At 36.9% G+C, this 24,731-nt stretch overlaps 1 protein-coding gene across 10 annotated transcripts in view; it reads left to right on the top strand.

Annotated features, from left to right (window-relative positions):
* VPS13B (vacuolar protein sorting 13 homolog B) overlaps positions 1–24,731 on the top strand; it is a 478,347-nt gene that overhangs the window by 249,832 nt on the left and 203,784 nt on the right. For 7 of the 10 annotated variants that reach the window (XM_083824116.1, XM_083824115.1, XM_083824119.1 and 4 more), the window contains 5 exons: positions 379–599; positions 5,050–5,256; positions 19,599–19,770; positions 20,806–20,920; positions 23,044–23,185. In XM_083824116.1, coding sequence (XP_083680242.1) covers positions 379–599; positions 5,050–5,256; positions 19,599–19,770; positions 20,806–20,920; positions 23,044–23,185 — 857 coding nt within the window. Of the gene's footprint in view, positions 1–378; positions 600–5,049; positions 5,257–19,598; positions 19,771–20,805; positions 20,921–22,420; positions 22,488–23,043; positions 23,186–24,731 lie in introns of all 10 variants that reach the window. The other 3 variants (XM_083824118.1, XM_083824113.1, XM_083824117.1) reach the window with 1 other exon arrangement.

The raw sequence follows: 24,731 nt of genomic DNA, 5'->3' as shown, positions 1-24,731 counted from the left end.
ATTGTTGTGTTGTTGGACTCTGCCAATTGATTATTCTCGATAAAGGTCCATGATAGGCTGTCAGGCACTTCTCTGGGTAGCCTCCATTCTAAATATAGGAAATGAGTGTTCAGTGTATGTCTATAGTAATTTGTTTTTACAAAATACATCATTCTGTTACTGGGGCATTAAAGGGAAGCAGTGGCAAGAGCATTGAATTATGTTTTTGAGGTTTGGGGATTAATTTAATGTTCATTGACAGCAATTGCTGAATTCTAAGTGATTTCTAAGGCCTTTACTGACTTTTGAGAAAATCATACCCCAGTGTTTATGATGGATGACATCTTAATATTTAATTGTTTTCTTTCTCTCTCTCTTTTTTTTTTCTTTCACCGTTAGGTGATGCCTTTCCATGGACTATTAGTCTGCATCATTTCAGTATGTATACTCTTCTGGGACAACAGATGACACTTAATTTAGTGGAACCAATGGGCTGTACTTCTACTTTAGCTGTTACTTCACAGAAACTACTTGCTTCGGGGCCAGAATCCAGACACTCATTTGTTGTCTGCCTCCATGTTGACCTTGAGTCCCTTGAAATAAAATGCTCGAACCCCCAGGTTGGTACATTTAATTGATTTATGAAAGGAAATTAAAAATAACTTGATTTAAGTACAGTTGTTCTGCATTTGGTTGAAGAAGTTCTCTTCTGTCTTAATTTTTTTTTAACTGGGCCATCAAGATCAAGGTGCTTAGATTAAGATTTGCTTTGAAGCTCTCTCAAGTTTTGTAATTTAAACTCTTCTCAAAATGTAATAGCTACAATATAAATGCATCTTTTGGCTGATGGAATGAAATGAATTGCAGATGTACCATTAAATGCTATAGTGCTTTTTTGCTGTCACTGTGGGTTCGTATATTGAAATGGTTTAATGTAATTTTTAACCGTATTCTCATAGAACTAGCATTTCTTTGAACATAAAATGTTTTTAGGCAAACAATTGTATCCTTTAGTAAGGAAAAAACATATGAATGTCTGAAAATAAGTTACCACCTCATGTATGTTTATTAAAAGTCAAAGAGGTTGTTAGATTTTCAGAAAATGCACCCTGTATTTTACTGAGTTGCATCAAGTTTACTGTAGTCAAAATAGTGTAGGTTTTCTCTGCAAAATTTTGAGTAATCTTTACTGTAAATTGAGTAACACTTTCATGACAGTTGCAATGTATGAACAACACTGGTGTTGGCAATAACACTCATGTTAATGGGAATTGCAAATATGCTTATGTCTGAGTAGGGCTCTGCATCCATTTATTATCTGCTCTAAAGTGTTGTACGCAAGTAAAATTTTTTCAAAGGACAACATGGACAAAATGGACTGTTTAGAGATTTATTTAACGGGTAGAAGGAAAAAGAACACAAAGTATTACCATTTTTATCTGAAATGCAGCACATAATGCTTATAAAGATGTATAGATCTATGGCCTAAGACTGAGAATGCTAAAGCTATGATGGCTGGTGTAATTTTAATGTTGTCCTTTGTGTATATTCATTACAATGTGCTCCTCAGTCACGTTATTTTTCCCTTGCCTCATTCTGTGTTCTATGAGTGAAAAAAGTGTTTTAAACTGTATGTTTATTTTATCGTCAATGTTTGTTCTCCTGCCCCATTCACTGACTTCCATCCAACTTATTTCTGACTCACTTGCTATATGCCATTGTCTTCTGCACTAGTTGGGCTCAAATTCACTAGCAAGAGGGTTGGTTAAAATGAGATTGCACACCAGATGTGGCAAATTTGAAACGGAGCAACCTAAACAATGTCTTCTTAGGCTTTTTAATCTGTATGACGAGTGTGTTTGCACATATAAAAGGTTGTCACTGTGTTATGAATGTGTAAATAAGAAAGGGACAGAATTATGATTTTGCTGAAAACTATACTTTTTACGTTTCAAGTCTTCCTGAAGTCTGTACGTTGCAACTTCATGGTATTTCCATAATGTTTAATGCATTAATATTCAATAATTTCACAGACTATGGAAACCTGCCTTATTCCATATTAATAAAACTGTACAGATTTCTCTGTAATATTGCAGCTATTCAGAGAATTTGTAAATATTTTCAGATGTTTATGTATCAAAATAGTTTACTGTGTTTGACTTTACGTGCTCAGTGAAATGGAATATCAGACTGAATAGACTAAATGTTGTTGTCTTAAATTATGTTCTTACACATTAGGACATTTATTGAAGTTTTATAATGACCAAAAAGACGTGGACAAATTGTATGAATGTAGTGAAGGTTTTTGAGCTATTCTTTCTTCCTGCTTTATTTATGCAAAAGGTGAAAGAAAATGAGTCCTCTTTAGCCAGATGTTCAAGAACAGAAGATGTAAAATACAATTACATAAACACCATTTGATATTTATAAACTCGCCCTAGAGTAACTATAAAATTTGATTCTTTAGAATGACAGGCTATATTTTGTCTGCAGATGACAGCCTTAAATTAGGTGATACCTGGTGAATTTGTTAAATGGTAGCAAAGGTGAAGTATTTTACTGTTTGACTATTATGATTTAATGTGAAACCATGTTCTGATGGTTGTGTCACTGTAAAGTCGATAGATACTCTCTGTGTGCAAAGTTGTCAGGATATTGCCTTTTGTTGTATTGTTCTCAATTTTGTAGTAATGTGTTTTAAGTATAAAATACTGTAACATATTGAAATTCACAGATCTTGCCAAGTAGCCAGTGGGGTCTTACTGAGTTATGTGTGGTTTTGCTGCGAAGGGATTGGAAGCAGTGAGAGAGGGAAACATTTCTTAACAAATACTGGCAGAGTTATTCCTATTTTTGTCATACAATTTTTCTTTTCTTGAATATGGAGTACTAAACATAATTATATGTTTACTGTTGTGCTCCAAAATACTTCTAAAACAAAGAGACCTTACGCTTACGTTAGCTCTTCTGATATTATGAGGAATGGTTTTCAAAACTTGAAGAAATTTAACCAACAAGATTAGCAGAAATCCTTCAATTTTAATGAGTAACAACCGCTGGGGTAAAATTAAGAGTATTAAAAAATAATCAAAGACAGCTTCAGCTCTTTATGTGAGAGGTGTTTTTTTGTTTTATTTTGTTTTTAACATATAGACGTGTCTTTTTTCTTTAAAGAGGTTTCATAGTGTGGCTTTTTTGTAGTTTCTATTTTTTAAAATATCTCTATCAATTTCTAATCAAAGTGTGCCTTTTTTCTTAGTGAACTTGTTGCTTTGTCTCTGATTTTAGATGATAAAGTTCATTAGGTTCACACTTACTGGCTTATGGGTTGCTGGCAACAGTCTGAAAGGTGACCGTAGCTGTCTGAAATAGCCACTATTTCAGAGTAGATGCAAGAATTGCAGCCTCAGAAATTTTTAAAAATCTCTCTGAGAATATAAATAATTACTAGATTTAATGATTATGACTGTTGTAATCCCAATAAGGTCTAAACTCTGGATTATTTTATGACAAACCTCGTCAGGCTGTACAATAGCGTGCATGTAAACAGAGAAGTTGCATCATTTCTTCCTTTGTGTCATTTTGGGCCTTTATGAACAGTAGCGTAATTAAATTTCTGGAAGCCCTGCTTCCTCAGGAGAAGCATAGCTTAAATTATCCTTTCATCTCTTGACCAATAAATATTTTGAGGGAGGGGAGGCTGCAAGCATGTATGATTTGGATGCGTGCCTGTATCCTATTAATTTTCTAGAGATTGTTTTGCCAGTAAAGTGTCAACACCAGTTAATATTATATTACTCAATCAATCAGATGGACATTATTAGTTGATCTTCCTGAGTTACATGGAAGAAACTCAGGAAAACTTGGAAATTTGTGAATAGCAGTTTAAAGGCTACCACTGCATATCAAAGTGCAACAGACATTAAACCTTTTAAAGTGAAGCTAAAAGAAGGTTTTTTTATAAGTGAAAACAGCCGCCATTATTGTTTGTCTATAGACTGCACCATGTATGAAGATTTAAAAAAAAAAAAAAAAAAAAAGTACTGAGAGGTTTATCTCCTGTAAGGAAAAATTCTGTCAAAAGTGTGTATGACCTGCTCAGTGTAAGCCTTGAAACTTCAAAAGAAAATCCAAGATGAACGAAGAAGGTTTTTATAAAATTCCAGCACTTCACCTCTTAAGAAAGGACTGTAGCATGTTCTTTGAGACTTCATCACACACTCTCACGCACAAAATCAAGTACTGTTTTATATCAAATGTAGATTGACAGCAGTGTTTTTCTGCATCTGTTCTGCCCACATAAGAAGCCAGCTTCATAGAGTAGATGTGTCCTGAGGCTTAAAGTTCTTATAAATATGAGAATTTCCATTTTTTATAATGGCAAGTTGGGTATGGTATCCAGCTGTGGATCTGCTTATATATTGTTTGCAGTTTTCCCTGAGCTTGTTTTATACAGTATATTGCAGTATGTTGTCATACAAATTCCGTGATTAATGCTTATTTACAAAAACTTATGTAAATATCTTAGAACTGAGTCAAACAATGTGCAAGTTAAACAGTGTGTTTTCTGAATATTGGAATGACATATGCCAGGAGACTGTTGAGTTTAATAATGATAACACAGATAAACAGAGAACAGTTTCATGTGCTGCATGGGATCATTATTTTAATACCATTTAAATGAATAAATTTTGTGTTGCTATTATTTCATAAAGTTTATATGTTTGCGTTTTTCTAGAGGCAGTATCTATACATATGAAGTATGCCACAAATTACCTTTGTTTAATTGTTAAAATTTATGTTAGTAAAAGTTTTACAAGCTCAGATCATTGGCTGTACTTTTTTGAACTACATACTGGATTATTAGACAAAGAGCAGATTATTTTTATCAAAATCACTATACTGTGACTGCTGCTAATTATTTTAATTGCAATGCAGTTGCTTATCAGAACATTATAAATTCTGAGGATTTCAGTTCTATGTTTTAAGTCTCACTGGAGGACTTTGATTTTGATGATCTTCCTCCACCTCATTAAGAAATGCTTCCTTTACTTTTTTCTTTTCTTTCAGGTGCAGCTTTTATATGAACTGGCTGAGATTACAAGTAAAGTTTGGAATAAAATTCAGAGGAAAGGAATTCTGTATCAGTCTTCTGTTTATCCTGAAACCGTGACAGGACCTGCTCCTCCTAGCTCTCCAGTTAAAAGTAGCATTGGTACCGCTCCACCAGATACCAGCACATACAGCCCATCAGCTGACATTGGGACCACTACAGAGGTAAGTTTTCCTTTTTGAAAAAAAAAAAAAGTCATGAATACTGATTTACAAGATACGGAGTTCAGTCAAGTACAAATGAAAAGCATCAATAAAGAGTAGTGGTGTCCCTATGGAAAGTAGCTTTGCTCCTGATCAACTAATGAAGGATAAATCATTACTCTTTGGTGTAGAAAAAAAAAAAAAAGGTTGCAGTATTTCTCCTATGTCTTTTATTTGTCTGGATTTTTTCTCTTTGAATTGAATGAATATTAACTCTTGTAAGAAAATTATGGTTAGTGTTTTCAGGTCAAGAAGCATAAGGTATTTTTCAGGTCCAGAATTACTAGAATAGTAACTGGTATTTTTGAAGTACCTGTGGTACCTGTGCTGCATGTGAGTCATTCCAAGTAGCTTCAGGCGGTCAGTCTGTTGCATTGAAGCCAGTCAAAACGAAGACTGAGACATTGCAGAACTGCTGCATGTAGTCTCTGTTGACGAGCCAGAAGAGGTACTGGGGATGTGGAGACTCCCAACGCGGGCATTGCAGGTTACCCAGTTGTGTACTCATGCCAGATCCATCCAGGCACTGTTATCCTCCATCTGTGAGCTACTTCAGGAGCTCTGCTTCTTCCACTGCCCCAGCTGTCCCTTGTCTCAGGGGTGTTTTCATAACTTTGTCACATGAGGATTTTGGTATGCAGCTTCAAATAGGAGAAAGATTGGCCGCTTGTTTTTATCTATTTCTGTTTCCTTAATTTGCAGCACCGCATAACTGCCTGGAGCTAACTGGTACCTGATCTTAATCTCTGTGTGTGCCTAAAACTGTAAAATGTTATTTTGAGGCATGGGAAGGAGTTCTGCTTCTTTCCCATGTGAAGGAAAGAAGGCTAATTCTTCTGTCAGCATAAGTACATTGTTAAATGTCGTCCATGACTATCATTAGCTCACCAGCTAGCTGATGCGTTAGCGTGGTTGGTCACAGGAGCCTATGCAACTGAATAGGCCAAGTATTTGTGATTTTCTTAGTACCCCTCACAGGCTTACTGGTTACATTAATTAGTTGGCCTTCTTTGTGCTCCAGCAGGGACCTGTAAATGCATAAGATGAGATGAAGGTACACCGATATTTTATAATATGTATGCAATGCTCAATTCTTTCCATTCTCAGGATAACTACAGTGATTTAGGGGTACCTGGAAGTTCTGAGACACAGTCAAATACTTGGCAGTTTGAATACTAATTCCAATTCCATAGTTCAACAACAGTGGACCAGGACTGCTTTAACCCTATGTGTGGCCTGTATCAATTCCAGGTTTTGGAGAGAATAAAATGGTGATTTCTAGTGCTTACTATAACATATGCATAACATGCATGCACATACATACACACAAGTAATTCATTAAAGGGTGTTAGAGATGAAGCTTTAGTTCTTTAGTAATTTCACTAAAATATTAATTTCTAAATTTTTTGACTAGCCTGTGTTTTGGTGTCTTTCTGTGTGCATGTGATCTCTGTTGCAAAAAATCTTGCCATGGATGCAAAATTGAATGTAAGCAATAACAGTAAGAAAACAGTATGTCCACAGAAGTAGAATTTTTTTACCTATTAACATCAACTTCCTTTTACATTAAAACCAGAAACCACCAGCTTTATAAATAACAATTTGTTTTTGACCCTCTTTCTATATAGACAGCAGTATTTAGAGTACATGCTGTACTTAAAGAATTACTTGAAACTGATTCAGTAATTGTTTTAATCCATATGTTACCAAGATTATTTTGGCAATGTGGGTCCAAGTTCAGCATTCACATCCTACTACTTGCAAAATATTGTTCGTCATTTATTTCATTTTCTTCCTATTCTCAACAAATATTGTGCTCTAGCTAAATAAATTTTCTCCTGATCTAAGTGAAGTTTGGTGAAGTAGCTAACAGAGCAATAGTAAAATTTGTGTTCAGCCTTTTCCACTCTGAAGCTGGGATCAGCATCTCAATCTTGTTAGAATAGAAAGTCATATTAAAACACATGGCATTAATACTGGATTTTTTTCACAATAGGGGACTTAGAGTTGACAGCACTTAACAAACAAGATTTGAAAATTGCTTTGTAAGGAACATATCTTTATGCTAGACAATATAAATAAATTTAAAAGATTGATTGTGCTTGGAGGATATCATTATTTAAGATACGAAAGAAGAAAAAAGATGCAAACAGGAGAAAATCTTTGTGTGAAACCATATAGACCACATGTCTGAAAGAATGATAGAGGAATGAAGCTCCTGTCCATCATCTCCATTCAAAGCTCTCAGCCCAAGGTGTTCCATCTGTGTCCAGAGTAGGAAGGCAGTCCAGAAGAAAGAGCAGGCACAAGAGATATGCAAATATACTGGCAGAAAAACATACTGAGGCAGGTGTCATTTGCTTAATGGAGACAGTGAGGTGGGAGAACATACACGTTCAAAGAGTTGCAGTCAACTGCTCAATGTCCAGGTGGAGCTCAGTAGTGAGTGATGTTCCTCACTATTAGGACCAGCACTATTTAAAATCTTTGTTGGTGACATTAACAGTGAAACTGAGTGCACCCTCAGCAAGTCTGCCAATGACACCATGCTGTGTGGTGTGGTCAACACGCTGGAGGCAAAACATGCCATTCAGGGAGACCTGGACAGGCCTGAGAGGTGGGCCTGTGCGAACCTCATGAGGTTCAACAAGGCCAGGTGCAAGGTCCTGCATCTGGGCCAGGGCAATCCCAAGCACAAATACAGGCTGGGCAGAGAGTGGATTGAGAGTACCCGCGAGGAGGAAGACCTGAGGGTGTTGGTTGATAAGCTCAACATGAGCCAGCAATGTGCGCTTGCAGCCCAGAAAGCCAGCCGTATCCTGGGTTCCATTAAAAGCAGCGTGGCTAGCAGGGCGAGGGAGGTGATTGTCCCCCTTCACCCTGCTCTCATGAGACCTCACCTGGAGCACTGCATGTAGCTGTGGGGCCCCCAGCAAGAGAAGGGCATGAAAGTACTAGAACGAGTCCAGAGGAGGGCCACAAAGATGATTGAACGGCTGAAGCACCTCTCTATGAAAACGGGTTGAGGGAGTTGGAGTTGTTCATCCTGGAGAAGAGAAGGCTTCAGACAGACCTCATTGCAGCCTTACAGTACCTAAACAGGGCCTACAGGAAAGTTGGAGAGGGACTCTTTGTCAGGGAGTATAGTAATAGGACAAGGGGGAATGGCTTTAAACTAAAAGGGGGTAGATTTAGATTAGGTACTAGGAAGAAAATCTTTACTCAGAAGGTGGTGAGGCACTGGCACGGGTTGCCCAGAGAAGCTGAGGATGCCCCATCCCTGGAAGTGTTCAAGGCCAGGCTGGATGGGGCTTTGGGCAACCTGGGCTGGTGGGAGGTGTCCCTGCCCATGGCAGGGGGTTGGAATTGGAATTAGATGATCTTTAAGGTTCCTTCCAACCCAAACCATTCTTAGAATCATCAAATCAATGATATGTAGCTAGATACGTGAGGTTGTTGGAAGTTCTTTTACAGAAATGCAAAATGAAAATTAGAAGGCTAAATTTGATATTGTCAGGAAAGGATTCAGAAAGTTATTTAAGTATAGGAGGGTAATGTTTTTGGCCCAGCAGTTGAGGAGAATCTTAATCCATTTCTGGTTAACTGGGTGGGAATATCAAGTGTATTGTGATTAAGTTGAAAACAATATGTAGAGCATGCAAAGGTGTAAATTTACAATAAAAAAGAGAAAGGAGAAGGTTCAGAAATACTGTGATTGAAAAAAAAAAAAAAGATTTGGAGAGAATCTTTGGTATGGAAAGTCAAGTAAGAGTTTAGATTCCTGCGACACTGGTAGCTACAAAAATGCTGTATTTGAATTTGTGGGGTGCTATTAGCATTTATTACTCTGAGAGTCTATGTTTATACTTGCAGTTCTCCCTTGATATGGGTCTTGTGATCACTTGAAGGAAGTTAGTGGTGAAAGTTAGTTTTGCACGGTGAAACAAAAATAAATCTCAAAGCATTCTGAAGGTATGAAATGAGCGTTCGTGGATCATCTTGTGAAAAGTAGCAAACACTGTTCCTGAGACTGTGCACAGTCCTGATGTCTGTGAGTTGTGTATTATTACTGCTGGGAGTGGGAAAGGGAAAGAGGGAGGAGAAACACACTTGGCCAACCAGTGAGAAATAATAAAAGGAACCATACTGTCTTCTCAGAGTTCTAATGGACTATTTTAGACAATATAAATTAAATAATGGGTAACATAATGGTTGGCAGTATTTCCACAACACATTTTCTTCTGCAGTTAGTGGCTGTCTCTGAACTTATTCAACATGTTTCCTAGTATCAAAGTACAAGCTAGATTTTCATTAATGGCATGGTTGCTGTCCAGTTCTTTGAGGTAAAGCGTGTTGAGAATTAAAAAAAATATGTATTGAAAAATAAGCTAGGGAATGTTCTCCCTCATTCTTTTTAATCAGCAAGAGCCATTTGTCCTTTGAGAGTAATTAATTACTTAGTTTCTTTGTTTCCTTTTGCTAATTTAATTACAGTCACCATACCTTGCTGTACATAGTGTGATCATGAAATTCTAATTCCTTATTTGAAGAGGGTAGAATAAGAAGATGAGAGAGAGAGAACCTGGTCTCTTCTGCTGTCTCCAGCTGCTACTTTGGACTATTTTATTCTACTGAAAGCCTTAGGCATATTCTGTATAGACTTTATTCAAAAAAAAGGTAACTTTCTTAGTATGTTCAAATATGCATGGTTTCCTATTATAGAAGTAAAGGTGCATCTGAGAGGCATCTGTACAGAGAGGAAGTGCTGTCCAGCTATTCCTCTGCCCCAGAAGTAGTCAAAGTAAGTCAACAGGCCTTGCAGGCAAGAAATGGAGACAGATTTTTTTGATTGTTTTGTCTCCTGTGAAGTACAGCAGCTAGTTCTACCTGTCAACTTGCCTAATGGGCTACAGATGTCAGTCTGCTATGCCATACTATTTCTGGTTAGGCCAAGGTTTTCTTGTGGGTCTGGTGTAAAAGCGTAGTCCTTCACAGTCTGTCTACGTATGTATCATTGCATGTGACAGCTATTTTAGAAATAAGATTTTATCTGGAGACCCCATTTGTTCGTAAGAGCGTAATTCATGAAATCCAATCAAGTATTTTAAAACTCGATTGCATTATCTTGTTGAGAGATCCCTCAGTTGAGAGCTGAGTATTTTTCAGAGTGCCTTCTGAAAAAAATAATTTTAATTTCAAAAAAGTATAAAAGAAGAGTGGGGGGTGTAACCCAGTACTTACCAGCTTCATATAGCATGTAGTACTCTTCAGTACTTCCAAGTGTCTTCAAGTACTCTTCAAAATGGTACAGAAAATCTGAGCCATGGAGAGGGATTGCTGTTTGAAGAGGAGAAGGCAGAAGTGATCTTTAATACGTCACAGAAATAATGATTGTAGGAGCTGGGATGTCAGGAAAGTTAACCAAGTGAGAGTAAGTCATACTGCTTGGAAGCAGAGGATGAATGAATTCCGTCAAGGGATCAATAAATGCACACAAAGCAGTTAAAGTACTGGCACTCACTGGCCAGGAGACCTAACACCAACAAAACCTTGCTTGGTCACTGCCTTGATACTGGCACGTCTGAAGACAACTTGCAAATACTCTGAGAAATGGAAAAATATTTTTATATCTCCGTTTAAATACCATGTACTTCTTTACATTCTCTAAAACGCCATTATTGATTACTGATAGAGGCATATTGTGATCTTCAGAAATTTGAAGGTACTTTATATCAGCTTAAAGTTACAAGCAATGTGGGAAGGAAGCTAGGTCCTTTTTGTTTGAATTGGAAGATACCATCCTATGTTTGTCAGTTGTAACTTGTATTCAGACTACTGTAACACTAGGATTTTTCATGAAAGAAATGGAGTGCATCAGCCACAGTTGAAGCTTGCAGCTATTTTTATAGCCGTTATTGCAGACTAACAGCAACAAAGCATATGGAGTAATTAAACAGTAATATATTCATCTACAGGTTTGGCTTAGGGACATTTTCCAAGAATTTGGGAAATCTTGTTTGTGTTTTGTTCATCAGAGTTCTTATTTTGTTTATATATTCCTACAGTTTTTAATACTGAAATTTTGCAATCTGTCAAACAAGAATAATTCACTACGATAGGTACATTTTTTTAACTTCAGAGGTTTTACATTTAATGTTATTTTGTTCTGTGGGAGACATGATTTTTTTAAAAGCTTCTTTCAGCTGCATGGACTTGCTGTAAAAGAGTAAGAAGAAAGCAAACTCTCACAACTGTTTGTATTAAACAGTAAAAAAAGTAATTTGTTTATACGGTCCCTGGATGATTTATATTTTAAGCTGTGTATAATTCTTCCCATGCTGACAGGTTGATAGGGAATACCACAGTCCAATGCAGATAAAGCTACCTAGCTTACTGAATTTTAGTCTGGGTGGTGGTAAGACAGGGAACCGTGAGAAGCTTATAACTGCTGGAGGAATGGAAACAGTTAATCATTTTTACCATCCCTCCTTTGGAACAGCAATAGCAAAGGTAGTACAGACTACAACAGGCCACTTGTTACTGTTTACTTAAGTACAAACAGTGGTAGAAGTGTTTAGTCCTTGGGGAAATTCAGTGATTGAGCAAGAACGCAGAAGTTATTTTGATAAGGCATAGCAGTAGTGTGGCCAAACTGTGATCATCCCTGAGCTTTAGGCAGGCCAAGGATGAAGGCCTCATATGTTTGGTTCTTCCTGATGAACAAAGATAAATTCTGCTAAGAAAATAAACTCAGTATATTGGTCAATTTGCAACAATTGGTGAAAGAATTAAATTGTATATTTTAGGACTTGGCATGAGAAGTTGTGGGAAAATAGCTCAGTGTTTCTGACTCTGGCTTGATTTTTCTGTAGATCTGGAAACAGAGCGGAAAATTAATGCATAAACATATTTAACAATACCACGCTGGGTGCTGAAAATGCAAAACGAAAATTGAAACTGCATGAGAAACAAGAGCACAGTCTGTCTTTTCACTTCATTTTCTTAGTTTTTCAGTGAAAAAAATTCTAAGAATCTGAGCTTATTAAAACAACAAAAAAAGACTTCAGCTACTGCGGTTCATCACTTTTTCAATCCCTGTGACTCTGCCCAATGGTTTAGGATACAATACCATTAATATAAAGTTTAGAAGAAATGTAATCTCCATTTTTCACTGCAAAGGATAGCCACATAGCAGCTTCTACCTTCAAAGGATCCATCTGTATTGCTCCTGCTACTGAGAGAGAATGGGCCAATTCGACTGTTTGTGTATGTTTGAATGGTAGAAAAAAAAATGTGGATAGTACGTTCATATTGAACTGTTGAAGTAGAAGATAGGAGGGGCCTGTAACCTTTGACTGGGACATAGCGATGAGCAGCTGGGGATGTCTGTTGATAAGCTCTTCAGCTGGCATAGCTGCAAGCAGAAGAGGTTTTCTCCATAAGCCTCAGATTAATGCAGTTTTAGCTAACTCTGTCTTCGAGCTAGCAAGTGCAAGTGGTAAAACACATAAGTGACTTGGAATACCAGGTGAGCAATCGCTAGCCTGAGTACAGAATTAGGGAGCAAAGCTAAGCACGACTGAGTTGAGGCCCTGGTTAGGTTTTGCAGTCCCTGTGACCAAATAAGCCCTAAAATCCTAGCAATTGCAGGTCCAGGTGTCAGACCCCCAACTTATTCTACCATGAAAACAGCCCCTTGGTGTTATAGCTCTGGCCAGAGGTTCATAGTTCTTTTATTTCTGATAGCATTGCTTGCTTTGCAGATCAAGATACTTATTTTTTCTGCGCTGGTGTTTTATATCAACAGCCTCCACTTAATTCCTAGATATTCAAGAACTGTTTTTCTTTCTACATCTACACAGTTATGTGCTACAGCATTTGAATTTATTTTAATAAATCCACCTCACACGCTACAGAAATTCACGTCAGAAACATCTGCAAATCAGACAAGCATAAGCACAAACATAACTGGAATTGTACCAGTGTAAGCTTTGCTCCAGCAACATCAATGGAAACTGCAAGCATCTTGGCCTCTTTTCCTCACCTGTATATTTTTTGATTATAGCGTATCAGATATACAGCCTGTTCCAAAACCTTAGGTATGTAGAAAAGGAAGAAGCAGTTTCTAATGATACATTGAGGCCTGTCCCTGTAACTGTTTTTTGATAAAAATTCGTAGATTTAATGGGCTTGGAAGTTGGTAGGGGACACATTCCCTAAAATTCAGGGTTTGCTGCTTTTAAATTTGATTGCACATTCCTGAGTTAATTTGCTTTTTATATATGTCTGGGTTTATGCTATATAACAGTATTTGTGAGACTCTTGAAGAACTACAGTTACAATTAACCTTCTGCCAAAATTATCAACTGGCTGATACTTTTGTGAAGTACATAATTTAATAGCTACAGAAAAATAAGCTTAAAAAGTTATCTATATCCTCAAACCACTAAACAAAAACAGCTCTCTGTAGAGAAAAAAAAAAGTTTAAAAAATGCATGAAACATCTGAACACATTACATTATGAAAAAAGAAGAACCAAAGTGTAAAATTAAAAAATTGCCATGGTGGCGGTACGTATGTGCTGTTAAATGCACCACTTAATGTTTAATTTACTATTGTTGTCTTCTACTTTTTTTAATTACCAGAAATGTAGAGATCTGCCAACATTTTAGAACAGAGTTGATTTTCATACAAAAAGCATTTTGGAACATGTCTAATGTGAGAGTGAATGGGGAGGGAGGGGACTGTCTCTCACTCCTACCCCCTCCATCACAGTTTGTAAGTTGCAGTCTAGCAAATGAAATGTGCCAGCAGTACGAAAAGAACTTCAAAAATGCTCCAGCTCATAAAAGTAAAAGGAAAATACTTTTTATAAAATGAAAAAAAATAGAGAGCAGCAGATCAGTCCACAACACATCGATATTGGTTTCAACTTTGACTTGAACTGAAAATAAACAGTCTCAGGTTTAAACAAGTATTGTTCCTCCATTTCCTTGACCTTTAACTGGCCTGCATTTCTTGATATCCTGTGAAATTCATCTGAGGATATCAGCTATGGCAGGTTGTCCTTGGCTGGCTGATCCCTCCACAGCCGCCTGGCTTGCAGGATCCCCCCCTTTTCTAAAGTTCTCTTGTAGCCAGACAAATGGAACACCAGCAACAGAAGCATCATCTTGTAGGGGTATCATTCAAAGGCTAGTTAAGTTACAAAGCTGTAGGAAGTTATTGGAAGGCAGTGTATCAAAGAACTGTTCAGATGAGTTATACAAAGACAAATGAGAAAGGAATGTATTGGCAGAAACTGAAATTCTCAGAACAGATGCCATGCCGAATGACATGAAACTGTAGTCATGACATAGGATAAAGACATGTAGATGGATAAGATAGGATGAAGAGATGTAGTCATGACATCTGATGAGAGAGGATCTTGCAAATAAGGACTGATTAAAAAGGGATTCTCAAATCGTTATGTTCATTCAGGCCCTGGAAGAATACATTTCTGCTCCTGCTTTTTATACCTTTGCATGTAAGCATAGTAGACAGCTGAGGGGAGGCAGACTGGAGGCAAACTGAGGTGTAAGAAGGAAATGCACAGGCAGTGGAAGCAGATGCATCTGAGAAGAGTACGGGGATGCCGTCTGGATGTGTAGGGATGGGATCGTGAAAGCCAAGGCACAGATGGAACTGAACTTGGCAAGGGGTGCAAAGAATAACAAGAAGGAATTCTGTAGGCACATTGGTCAGAGAAAAAAGTCCAAGGAAGTGTACCCACTCTGATAAATGAGAAGGGAGAACTGGTAACAACAGACATGGAGAAGGCTGAGGTCCTCAACAACTTCTTTGCCTCAGTCTTCAGTGCCAGTCAGGCTCCCGACATCTCTTGTTTCCCCAAACCCATAGGCGAGGGCTGGGGGAGCAAAGTCCCTCCCACTGTAAGCAAAGAGCAGGTTCGAGACCACCTGATGAAACGGAACAGGTACAAGTCTATGGGGGCTGATGCCATGCATCCCAGGGTCCAGACGGAACAGGCTGATGTAGTTGCCAAGCCAATCTCCATTATATTTGAAAAGTCCTGGCAGTCAGGTGAAATCCCTGGTGACTGAAAAAAGGGAAATATCACTCCCATTTTTAAAAAGGATAGAAAGGAGGACCCGAGGAACTACAGACTGGTGAGCATTACCACTGTGCCTGGGGAGATCATGGAACAGATCCTCCTGGAAGCAGTGTCAAGGCACATGCAGGACAAGGAGGTGATCCGGGACAGCCAGTGTGGCTTCACCAAGGGCAAATCGTGCCTGACCAATCTGGTGGACTTCTATGATGGAGTGACTGCATCAGTTGACAAGGGAAGACCGACTGATGTCGTCTACCTGGACTCCTCTAAGGCCTTTGACATGTCTCATACAACATCCTTCTCTCTAAATTGGAGAGATGTAGATCTGAAGGGTGGATAAGGAATTAATTGGATGGCTGCAGCCAGAAAGTTGTGGCTCTGTGTCCAAGTGGAGGCCAGTGATGAGTGGTGTTCCTCTGGGGTCCATCCTGGGACTGGTGCCACTTAAGATCTTTATCAATGACAGAGACGATGGAATCGAGTGCACCCTCAGCAAGTTTGCAGGTGACACCAAGCTGAGTGGTGCAGTTGATACACCAGAAGGAAGGGATGCCATCCAAAGGGACCTGGACAAACTTGAGAAGCGGGCCCACGTGAACCTAACAAGCTTCAGCAAGGCCAAGTGCAAGGTGCTGCACCTGGGTTGGGGCAATCCCAAGACATGAGGACAGACTGAGTGAAGAACCTATTGAAAACAGCACTGAAGAGAAGGACCTGGGGGTTCTGGTGGACAAAAAGCTTGACACGAGCCAGCAGTGTGCACTTGCAGCCCAGAAGGCCAACTGCATCCTGGGCTGCAACAACAGAGGAGTGACCAGCAGGGGAGGGAGGTGATTGTCCCCCTCTGCTCTGCCCTTGTGAGGCCCCACCTGGAGTGCTGCGTCCAGGTGTGGGGCCCCCAGCACAAGAAGGATGTGGGGCTGTTAGAGAGGGTCCACAGGAGGGCCATGAGGATGCTCAGAGGGCTGGAGCACCTCTCCTGTGAAGACAGGCTGAGAAAGCTGGGGATGAGAAGAGAAGAGAAGAGGAGAAGAGAAGAGAAGAGAAGAGAAGAGAAGAGAAGAGAAGAGAAGAGAAGAGAAGAGAAGAGAAGAGAAGAGAAGAGAAGAGAAGAGAAGAGAAGAGAAGAGAAGAGAAGAGAAGAGAAGAGAAGAGAAGAGAAGAGAAGAGAAGAGAAGAGAAGAGAAAAGAGAAGAGAAGAGAAGAGAAGGCTCCAGGGAGACCTCATAGTGGCCTTTCAATACTTAAAGGGGTCTTATAAAAAGGATGGGTAAAGAATTCTTTACTCGGGTAGATAATGAAGGGACAAGGGAGAGTCATCTTAAACTAGAAGAGGGTAGATTTAAATTAGACGTTAAGAAGAAATTCTTCACTCAGAACGTAGTCAGGCACTGGCACCCCATCCCTGGAAGTGTTCGTGGCCAGGCTGGATGGGGCTTTGGGCAACCTGGTATAGTGGAAGGTGTCCCTGCCCATGGCAGAGGGGTTGGAATTGGAATTAGATGATTTTTAAGGTCCCTTTCAACCTAAGCTATTCTATGATTCTGTGGGTGACAATCAGAGGATGGCAAAATGGGACCTTGCTTCATTGCATGTGTCGCTTTCCTAATAATGGAGGCTGCCATTTCAGGAGAAGCAATAAGGACTAATGCTGGATAGTACTGGAGAAGTGGCTGCTCTCCTTGTATCCTTTCACATGTTCGGAGAGTGCCAGGCCTGCCACTTTTCATGGTTGTTTCCCAATTTTTATTCATTAATAATCTAAATTTAGAGTCAGTGTAAGAGAAAAACAGAAGGAGGAGGAATAAACAAATGATAAAAGCAAAAGGATCTTGCTAAGTCCATGTCTTGGAGAGGGATTTCGGGTGGTTTTGTGTAAGGAAGTTCATTCAATGAGAATACGGTGTAGTGCTCAAACAAGAAAGAACAGGGAGGGAAGCAAGAAAGGGAGGAGAGCTAATAAGCCTCAATTAGCAGCTATTTTTCTGTAGTTCTCTGTAGTGTAACAATTTGTCAAAAGACAGTCGCCAGTGACTCTACAAGTAGTCTGTTCAGAGCTGTAATAAGTTGTGCTAATACTTGGTTTCATGCATTTCTTTAATGCAAAACCACCATCACTGGGAAAATTAAAGGTGAAATTAATCTTAGTTTTTGTATCAGCACATCATACTGTATCTGTTGAACTGCTCCAGATACTGTAGTCTCACATTTAGGTATTCCTTTCCAGTAACATGTCGTAGGTGCACAAGCTAAGTTTTCTTACCCATCTTTACAGGTATCAGTAGGTTTTTAAAGGATAGAGGTAGCTGTACACTGATAAAATACCTTTGTTTTTCGTTCTATTTGTGTCCTCTAAAAGTTTTGCAGGAAAAAAAAAAACAGTAAATGTTAATTTGAGTGACTTAAAGCTGAAAGCTTGAATTAGAAGCTGTCGTTCAGTGTTTCTGTAAAGAAGATGGAAAAAGTAATTGTTTTCTTCATTACGTAGTAAATTATAACAGCACGATGTCAGCTGCTCCATTTGGTGTCTATCAAATAGCCCAAAGTCATAATATGCTGCATACAAAATTTCTGAAAGATTTCGACCTACCTTTTTGTCTTGTCTTACGCTTGGGATGGTGATAAGAGAACATGTATACATGATAGAAATCCTGTAATTAAACTGTAGGCCTGAGTTGATTGAAAATGTGATTTATCAACATAAATGCTTCCATATGAGCTATTTTGCTTGGTCTGGGATAAGTTCTACCCATCCAGAAAATAGATTGCTAACAGAATTTCCATATTCGCAGTCTTGGGCTGCAAAATGAGTCAAGTAATGTCAGGTTTTAGATTTTGCTACTGAAAGTAAGTTTTTTCCAGAACTGAAGTGAGTGTATTAGCATATCTTGCCTGACAGATTAAAGTGGATTCAGTCAAACTGTGCAATACCTTCAGTGTGTGTCTGATTTTAGGCTGTTTTCCATATAAATCATCATGGTTAATCTTTAGGTAAATCTCATAATTCTTAAGAATGTTCATCATAATTTATATTTTGTAATCCTCAAAGCATTCATTGAAAGTTTGGATGTTTATTGGTCTGAAAATGTTAAAAACAACTTGGTCTTAATGAATCAAAGTGGCAATACCTTTTTCTTTTCCATTTATGCTTGAATATTGAAGGAAACTTGCAGCATTTAGTGGGGTTACAAGTGAAGGTGCTGGGGATTGTTAGTGGCTTCTGGTTCACACTAGTGACTTGTGTGTCAATTGCATTGAATTTAATGGGCAGTAAATACTAAGAACTGAGGAGCATCTTTTCTTTCCTCTCTGGACCCAATAAGTTCTGGCAAAGGAAAGTTCTGGTGAAATCCCCTTGCTGGTGAATTTTTCAGTTGTCCTATGAAGAATTATCAGAATTTGGCTGCAGGTCTCTGATAAGCTCTCCAAATAAGATTTTCAGTATGTCTTTCATATGTCATGCTCTCTTTAAGAAAACATATACTTCTATGTCTTGTTTTTGCTGAGTCCTTAATATTTTAGGGAATGGGCAATGATTAATGGTGGCGCAGAAGCTTCTACAAGCCCATTTATCAACAGTTCATTTATTGAAGAATACTGCAAGTGACAATCAACTTTTTAAACAACAGAAAAGCTTTATACATTGGAACTAAAATGCTTTCAGTTCTTACACACAGCTATTATTTTGTGAAATCATTTTCCCAAGCAGTTCCAAAAAAAAAAAAAAAGTTTAATGCCATATATGCAGTATGGAAATGTTATTGACATACTGTGATCTTCTCCATTTAGCACCTCCAACAACTCTTTCTTCTTTTGCCCTTCAGATATACACATATCTACTTGTCTTTTCCCATTGCACGTCAGAATATTCCTATCAATTCCTGCAAGATTGGTGTAAGCTATTGAGGAAAGCTCCCTATACCAAGTGGAATGATGTCATGGAACATCACCATTTTACCATATAATCGTTATTTCTACCTAAAAACAACAACAAAAAAAAGGATAATATATTTTGTTCTATTTTTTTTCCTGACATTAAAAAAATGGCTTAATTCAAATGCACTGTCAGTGAGTCTGCTTGTATTTATATGCATATAATTTGGTGGGTCTACATCACTTTAGACAGAAGAAAAATGGGCAGCGGTGAAAAGCAAATATTCTTTTCTCAGCTGTTACTTCTGTTTTATAGGGTGATTCTCTTCAGGGTGGTGATGACTCTCCATTCTCCGACTCCATTACATTGGAACAAACAACAAGTAATATTGGAGTCTCAAGTGGACGTGTCAGCCTGTGGATGCAGTGGATGTTACCAAAAATTACTATAAAATTGTTTGCTCCTGATCCTAGAAATAATGGCACAGGTATTCAACATTTTTTTCCCTTAATGTACAATTTTAAGTTCCATACATTATTTTACAACACAGTATTAGCTACAGAGTGTTTGTTGGTAATATTAGACATTATTTAATACAAAAATAAATGGTTGGATCAGAGCAACAAGCTGGAGTTAGGTTAGTGCATGTAAAAATAATTCAGCATTGTTCTTTGGCTTAAACTTCCCTTTCCATATGGAAAGATGATTATATTAAATTGGAAATAAGTCAGTTATTTTACTTAATAGAATACTGCATTTTTGCCTTAATAGCAATCGTGTTCCATTTCTATATGATTTAACAGTGTGTTTTGTGTGTGTCCATCTATAAGCATGTAGTTTTACATTGATAAATTCAAAATAATCATCACAGATTATTTTCACCACAGATTATTTTTCATCACAGATCACACATGATCGGTAAAGTCATTGGAAGATTGAAGTTCATATTAAAAATAGAAATATGTGTGGAACACAATTAGCTTTTTTTAAATTTGAGATTACAGTGATAATCATCTGGACAGTAGTTGTTTGAAAGGAACTCATTCTGTAAATGTACTGAAAGACTTCAGATATGTTTTTGTTAGGAAACTAATGATTAACAGTTTAACACTGTTAATCATAGAACTGTGAAAATATAAGGAGACTAGTGATTAAATTAATTTTCAAAGAGATATGCTTGAACCTTTGATAAAAATTACCTGAGAGAAAGAAATCTCAGATGTTGTTGGAGTAAATATCTTGTCAAATATCTTTGTATTTTTACAGGAATTATACTATGAAAACCTGAACTAAAACACCCATAGATAAGTCTCTCTACGCTTTTGTATAAAACGGTTTGGATTATAGGATTTCTTCTGGTTCCTGTCATTATGACAGTTGAATAAAAGTGTGCCATATGAAAAACCTCTGAGTCAAGTTAGCATCATCCTATTTATGAAACATAGCATCCCAGGTTTATTTCTACGCTTTCAAAGTTACAGGCTTCAGATTAATTGTTTTTTATCTCCTTGGACTATTGCAGAAGTTTGTGTTGTCAGTGAATTAGAAGATCTCAGCGCCTCAGTGGACATGCAGGATGTGTATACGAAAATCAAATGTAAAATAGAAAGCTTCAATATTGACCATTACAGAAACAGGTAATTCCTGGGAGTTACACTTTTATAATGTCAGTGTGAAGGGAGGCAGATTTTTCTTTCTTATTACTATTTCTTAGCTTGAATTTAAGATTGTTGTTGAATTTCCTTTAAATGAGATAGATGTTATCTTGTTAAGTAAGCAAAATCAGAATTTCTTTTTCTCAGAATTGTATCCAATTCAAAAAAAAAAAAACACATGGAAATCATTACAAATTAGGAGAACATTTTTTCATATTTGCTTCTCTGTTGGTCCATTGACAAAAATCATTTATTTTAGCAGAACTTTTGAATGGGAAATTTCTTAAATACCATTTCATGACACATTACCTTTATCAATTTGTCAATATTTAGTGTTTCGTGGTGCCATACTTTTATATATTAAAAAGAATTTTCTAACAAATCAAGTTATTTCTTTTGCCGTGTTTCAGCAACACAGTAATGGAGGGAACTAAGCTGATCATCTCTGTTTTTGTGGCATAGTGTTTTGCAGAGACGCCTAAGCAACATTTCAGACGTTAATGTCAGTCAGCCAGTATGTCATCAATATTATGTACATTTAGGCTAGGGAGTTAGAGCTACTATATATCTTGCCACTTAGCAAATCTTGTTTAGTTTACTGCAGAGATGTAACTGTATTCATTTGGCACCCAAATGCACAGTTCTGTAGAGATATTGCGTATCTCTTATAGCACGTATTGGCCATGAGCACACAAATGAAAGATAATTATGTAGTGTTTGATCATCTGGGTTATTGTTTGCTGTTACAGCTCAACAGATTCTAAGAGACGGAAATTGAGAGGAAATAGGATAGCTGTTGTGTTATTTCCTGGGAGAAAAAAAATAACTGAAAGCTTTAGAACAATTCTTTGGCATTGAAAATGACTAAAATATTTAGAAGCACAAATCATGTTGACTTAAGAGCCTATGAATGCATGGTTTTATTGGACATTCCTTATCCTTGCCTGTGTAGGAAGGAGGTTTAATATCAACTTAGATAAGTTACTGACATTTCTGAGACTTTTTTTTCTAATCAACAGTCTAAAACAAACAAAAAAATCTGATTCCTGTTCTTTTGCCTGAGTTATAAATATTATTGTTTGAACATATGGTAATATTTGATAATCAAAGTTTGTACTTTATTTTATTTATTTATTTATTTTAAAGCAAGTCATGCTGCTTTAAAATGCTTTGGAATCCCAGTAGCCAGAAGCTCTTAACAAGCTGCATTGTCCACAAAGTTTGTGCAGTGCTTGAGAGAGGATACCTCACTTCCAGGAGTATAATGCTTCCATTGGAAAAAAAATTCAATTTCAGAGTGTTCCTGTTTCCTAAAGCTATATTGAGGTTTCTTTATTTTTTTAAAGTCATTTCACATGACCAAATTGTTACTGTTTTAATTTACATTTCATAATCTCTTCAGAATAACCTTCTCTGTCATTAAATTTCTATGAACTAAAGCCAAAAGCAGAGAATAGATAAGGTGAACATTCTGTCTTCCAGACCAGGGGAAGGCTGGCAGTCAGGACATTCTGAAGGAATGTTTCTACAATGCAGACAAAAGTTTTTGGTGAGATTTCTTTAGTAACCTAAGGTGCTTACCTGAATAACTCTTCCTAAGCAACATCGTTTTCTTTGTTCTTTTGTATGTTGAAAAGAATGATTACAAGAATTACAATACAAAGCAACATTTTAATTCTTAATAACTAATATTTCTAAACAATACTATGATTTTATAATGTATTTGAGTATAGCTTTTCATTCACAATTTCTTGATTCTTGTCATCATTCTCCTCCTCATTCTGTCTTCTGAAAATCCACGGGTAAGTCGATTTTCTATAAATAAGAGTCTATTATACTTTTATTTTCTTACGTTATCTCCTCCTGCAATAGGTTGCCCTTTCATATAAAATTTTACAAAGTTTCTTTTTTAATACCAGTTTTTTGCTTTATCTAATTGAATTTTGACATTTTAGGAGAGAGTATGGCATAGGCTTTGTGTTGCAGTTACGTAGAACTGGGCAAGTTTAACATAAACTTTTTTTTTTGCTTATGGTGATTTTCTTTTTTTTTTCTTTTTTCTTTTTTTGTCTTCCTTTCTTCCATGCCTTGTTCATTACCTCAAGCCTTGGGGAAGATTCTTGGTCTCTGGGGCAATGTGGAGGTGTATTCCTTTCCTGTACTGACAAGCTGAATAGACGTACCTTGTTGGTTCGACCCATCAGCAAGCAGGACCCTTTCAGTAATTTCTCTGGCTTCTTTCCCTCTGTAAGAATCCTTTTTTTTTTTTTTTTTTTTAAACAGGACTTCCACTAACAAATGCTAGTTGGGTTGGGTTAAAAAATGAGACGTTTTTTAAAAATCTCAATTTCACCTAAATACTTTTAGTACTGGATATATTTATTGTATATATTGATTACATAAGTTGTGCTTTTTCCCACTTACCTTTTAGAAATAATTGTTAGTCGTTTTTGACTAGATATGGGTATAAGGGTTTATGGTTCACAATCCAGTGCATAACAGCAGTCCACTGAAGTCAGTACGATTCATTTATATTAAAAGTAAGCACATACAGTAATGTTCAGAGACTAACATAAGAGCCAGTACTGAGCACTGCATTTTGTTCATGTAGTTCTGATACGTACTTGGGGATTTAATTGGTTTGTATTACTGCAGTATGCCATTGTGCAACCTTTTAGAATTACTTTATATAATAATGATAATGCAACAATTAACAATTTCATGTTTGTGTCTTTCTTTTGCCTGCTTAGATCATTACTTGTTGAGTCAGAATATATCAGTGTGAGATATTCAAAAACTTTTTCTTCTTACTGGTTTGTCCTTGAAAGACTTTATATATAATGGCGTTGGGCCCTTTGTCTTCACAAATGAATGACTGTATAGAATCTTTATATGTTAGTGGAAGTTCTGTGTGGTCTGATTTTTTTTTCTTCATGAATATTGATTGGTAATACTTTATCTTATTCTATTTGTTTCATATCTTATAGAAAATATAACTTTTTTTTTTTAATTCACTTAATCATAAAAGCTTCAAATTTTTCAACATTTAAGCTACATTTAATCTGTGTATCCTGTTTATTTAGGAAAGAGGTGTTTGCTCTATTAATGTGGTTTAATTTACTTTAAATTATTTTTAATCAAATTTGAAGATGCTGAAAAAAGCAACTGCTTGCACAATGTAGTTGCTTTTATTTGTGCTCAAATGATTGAAGGTAATGTTTGAACACTCATAGAGAATTCTATCAAAAATGTTACAATTACACTGTTAAAATAACAATTACACTTAAAATAATATTTTTCCTAGTTGCTGCTTTTTTTTTTGCAATTTTCAGTCACTAACAATGTATAACCAAAATCCCAAAGACTTTCAAAGATAATATCAAAAATTCAATATATGTTTTCTGGGAGTTAAGTATCTAATTGTCATATTCATCAAGGAAATCTTTCTAAGTGAAGGAATCTGGTATTTCTGAACTACAGTGTAATATATCCTTATTTAAATGATGTGCTTTAAGACATGTTACAGCTATTCTCTTAAAATACTCAAAATTGATCAGGGCAAAACCAACTGAATTCTTCGAGTATTTAGTTGACTACTCATGTTTAGAGGGAGTGAAGTTATCTCAACATCAGAGGGTTGCTTTAGCACCCATGGTGTTTGCAATTACTTAAAGGACAGTGAAAGCAAGTAAGACTTACTTCTAAAATGAAATAGACATCAATACATGTAACTGTGTGAATAATTATTAGGAAATTATTTATAGTTGTAGGTGACAATATTGTGAAATATGGA

The sequence above is a fragment of the Anser anser genome (assembly GCF_964211835.1).
Source record: "Anser anser genome assembly, chromosome: 2".
NCBI classification, from domain to species: Eukaryota; Metazoa; Chordata; class Aves; order Anseriformes; family Anatidae; genus Anser; species Anser anser.
This window is presented reverse-complemented; position numbering and strand designations above follow the sequence as displayed.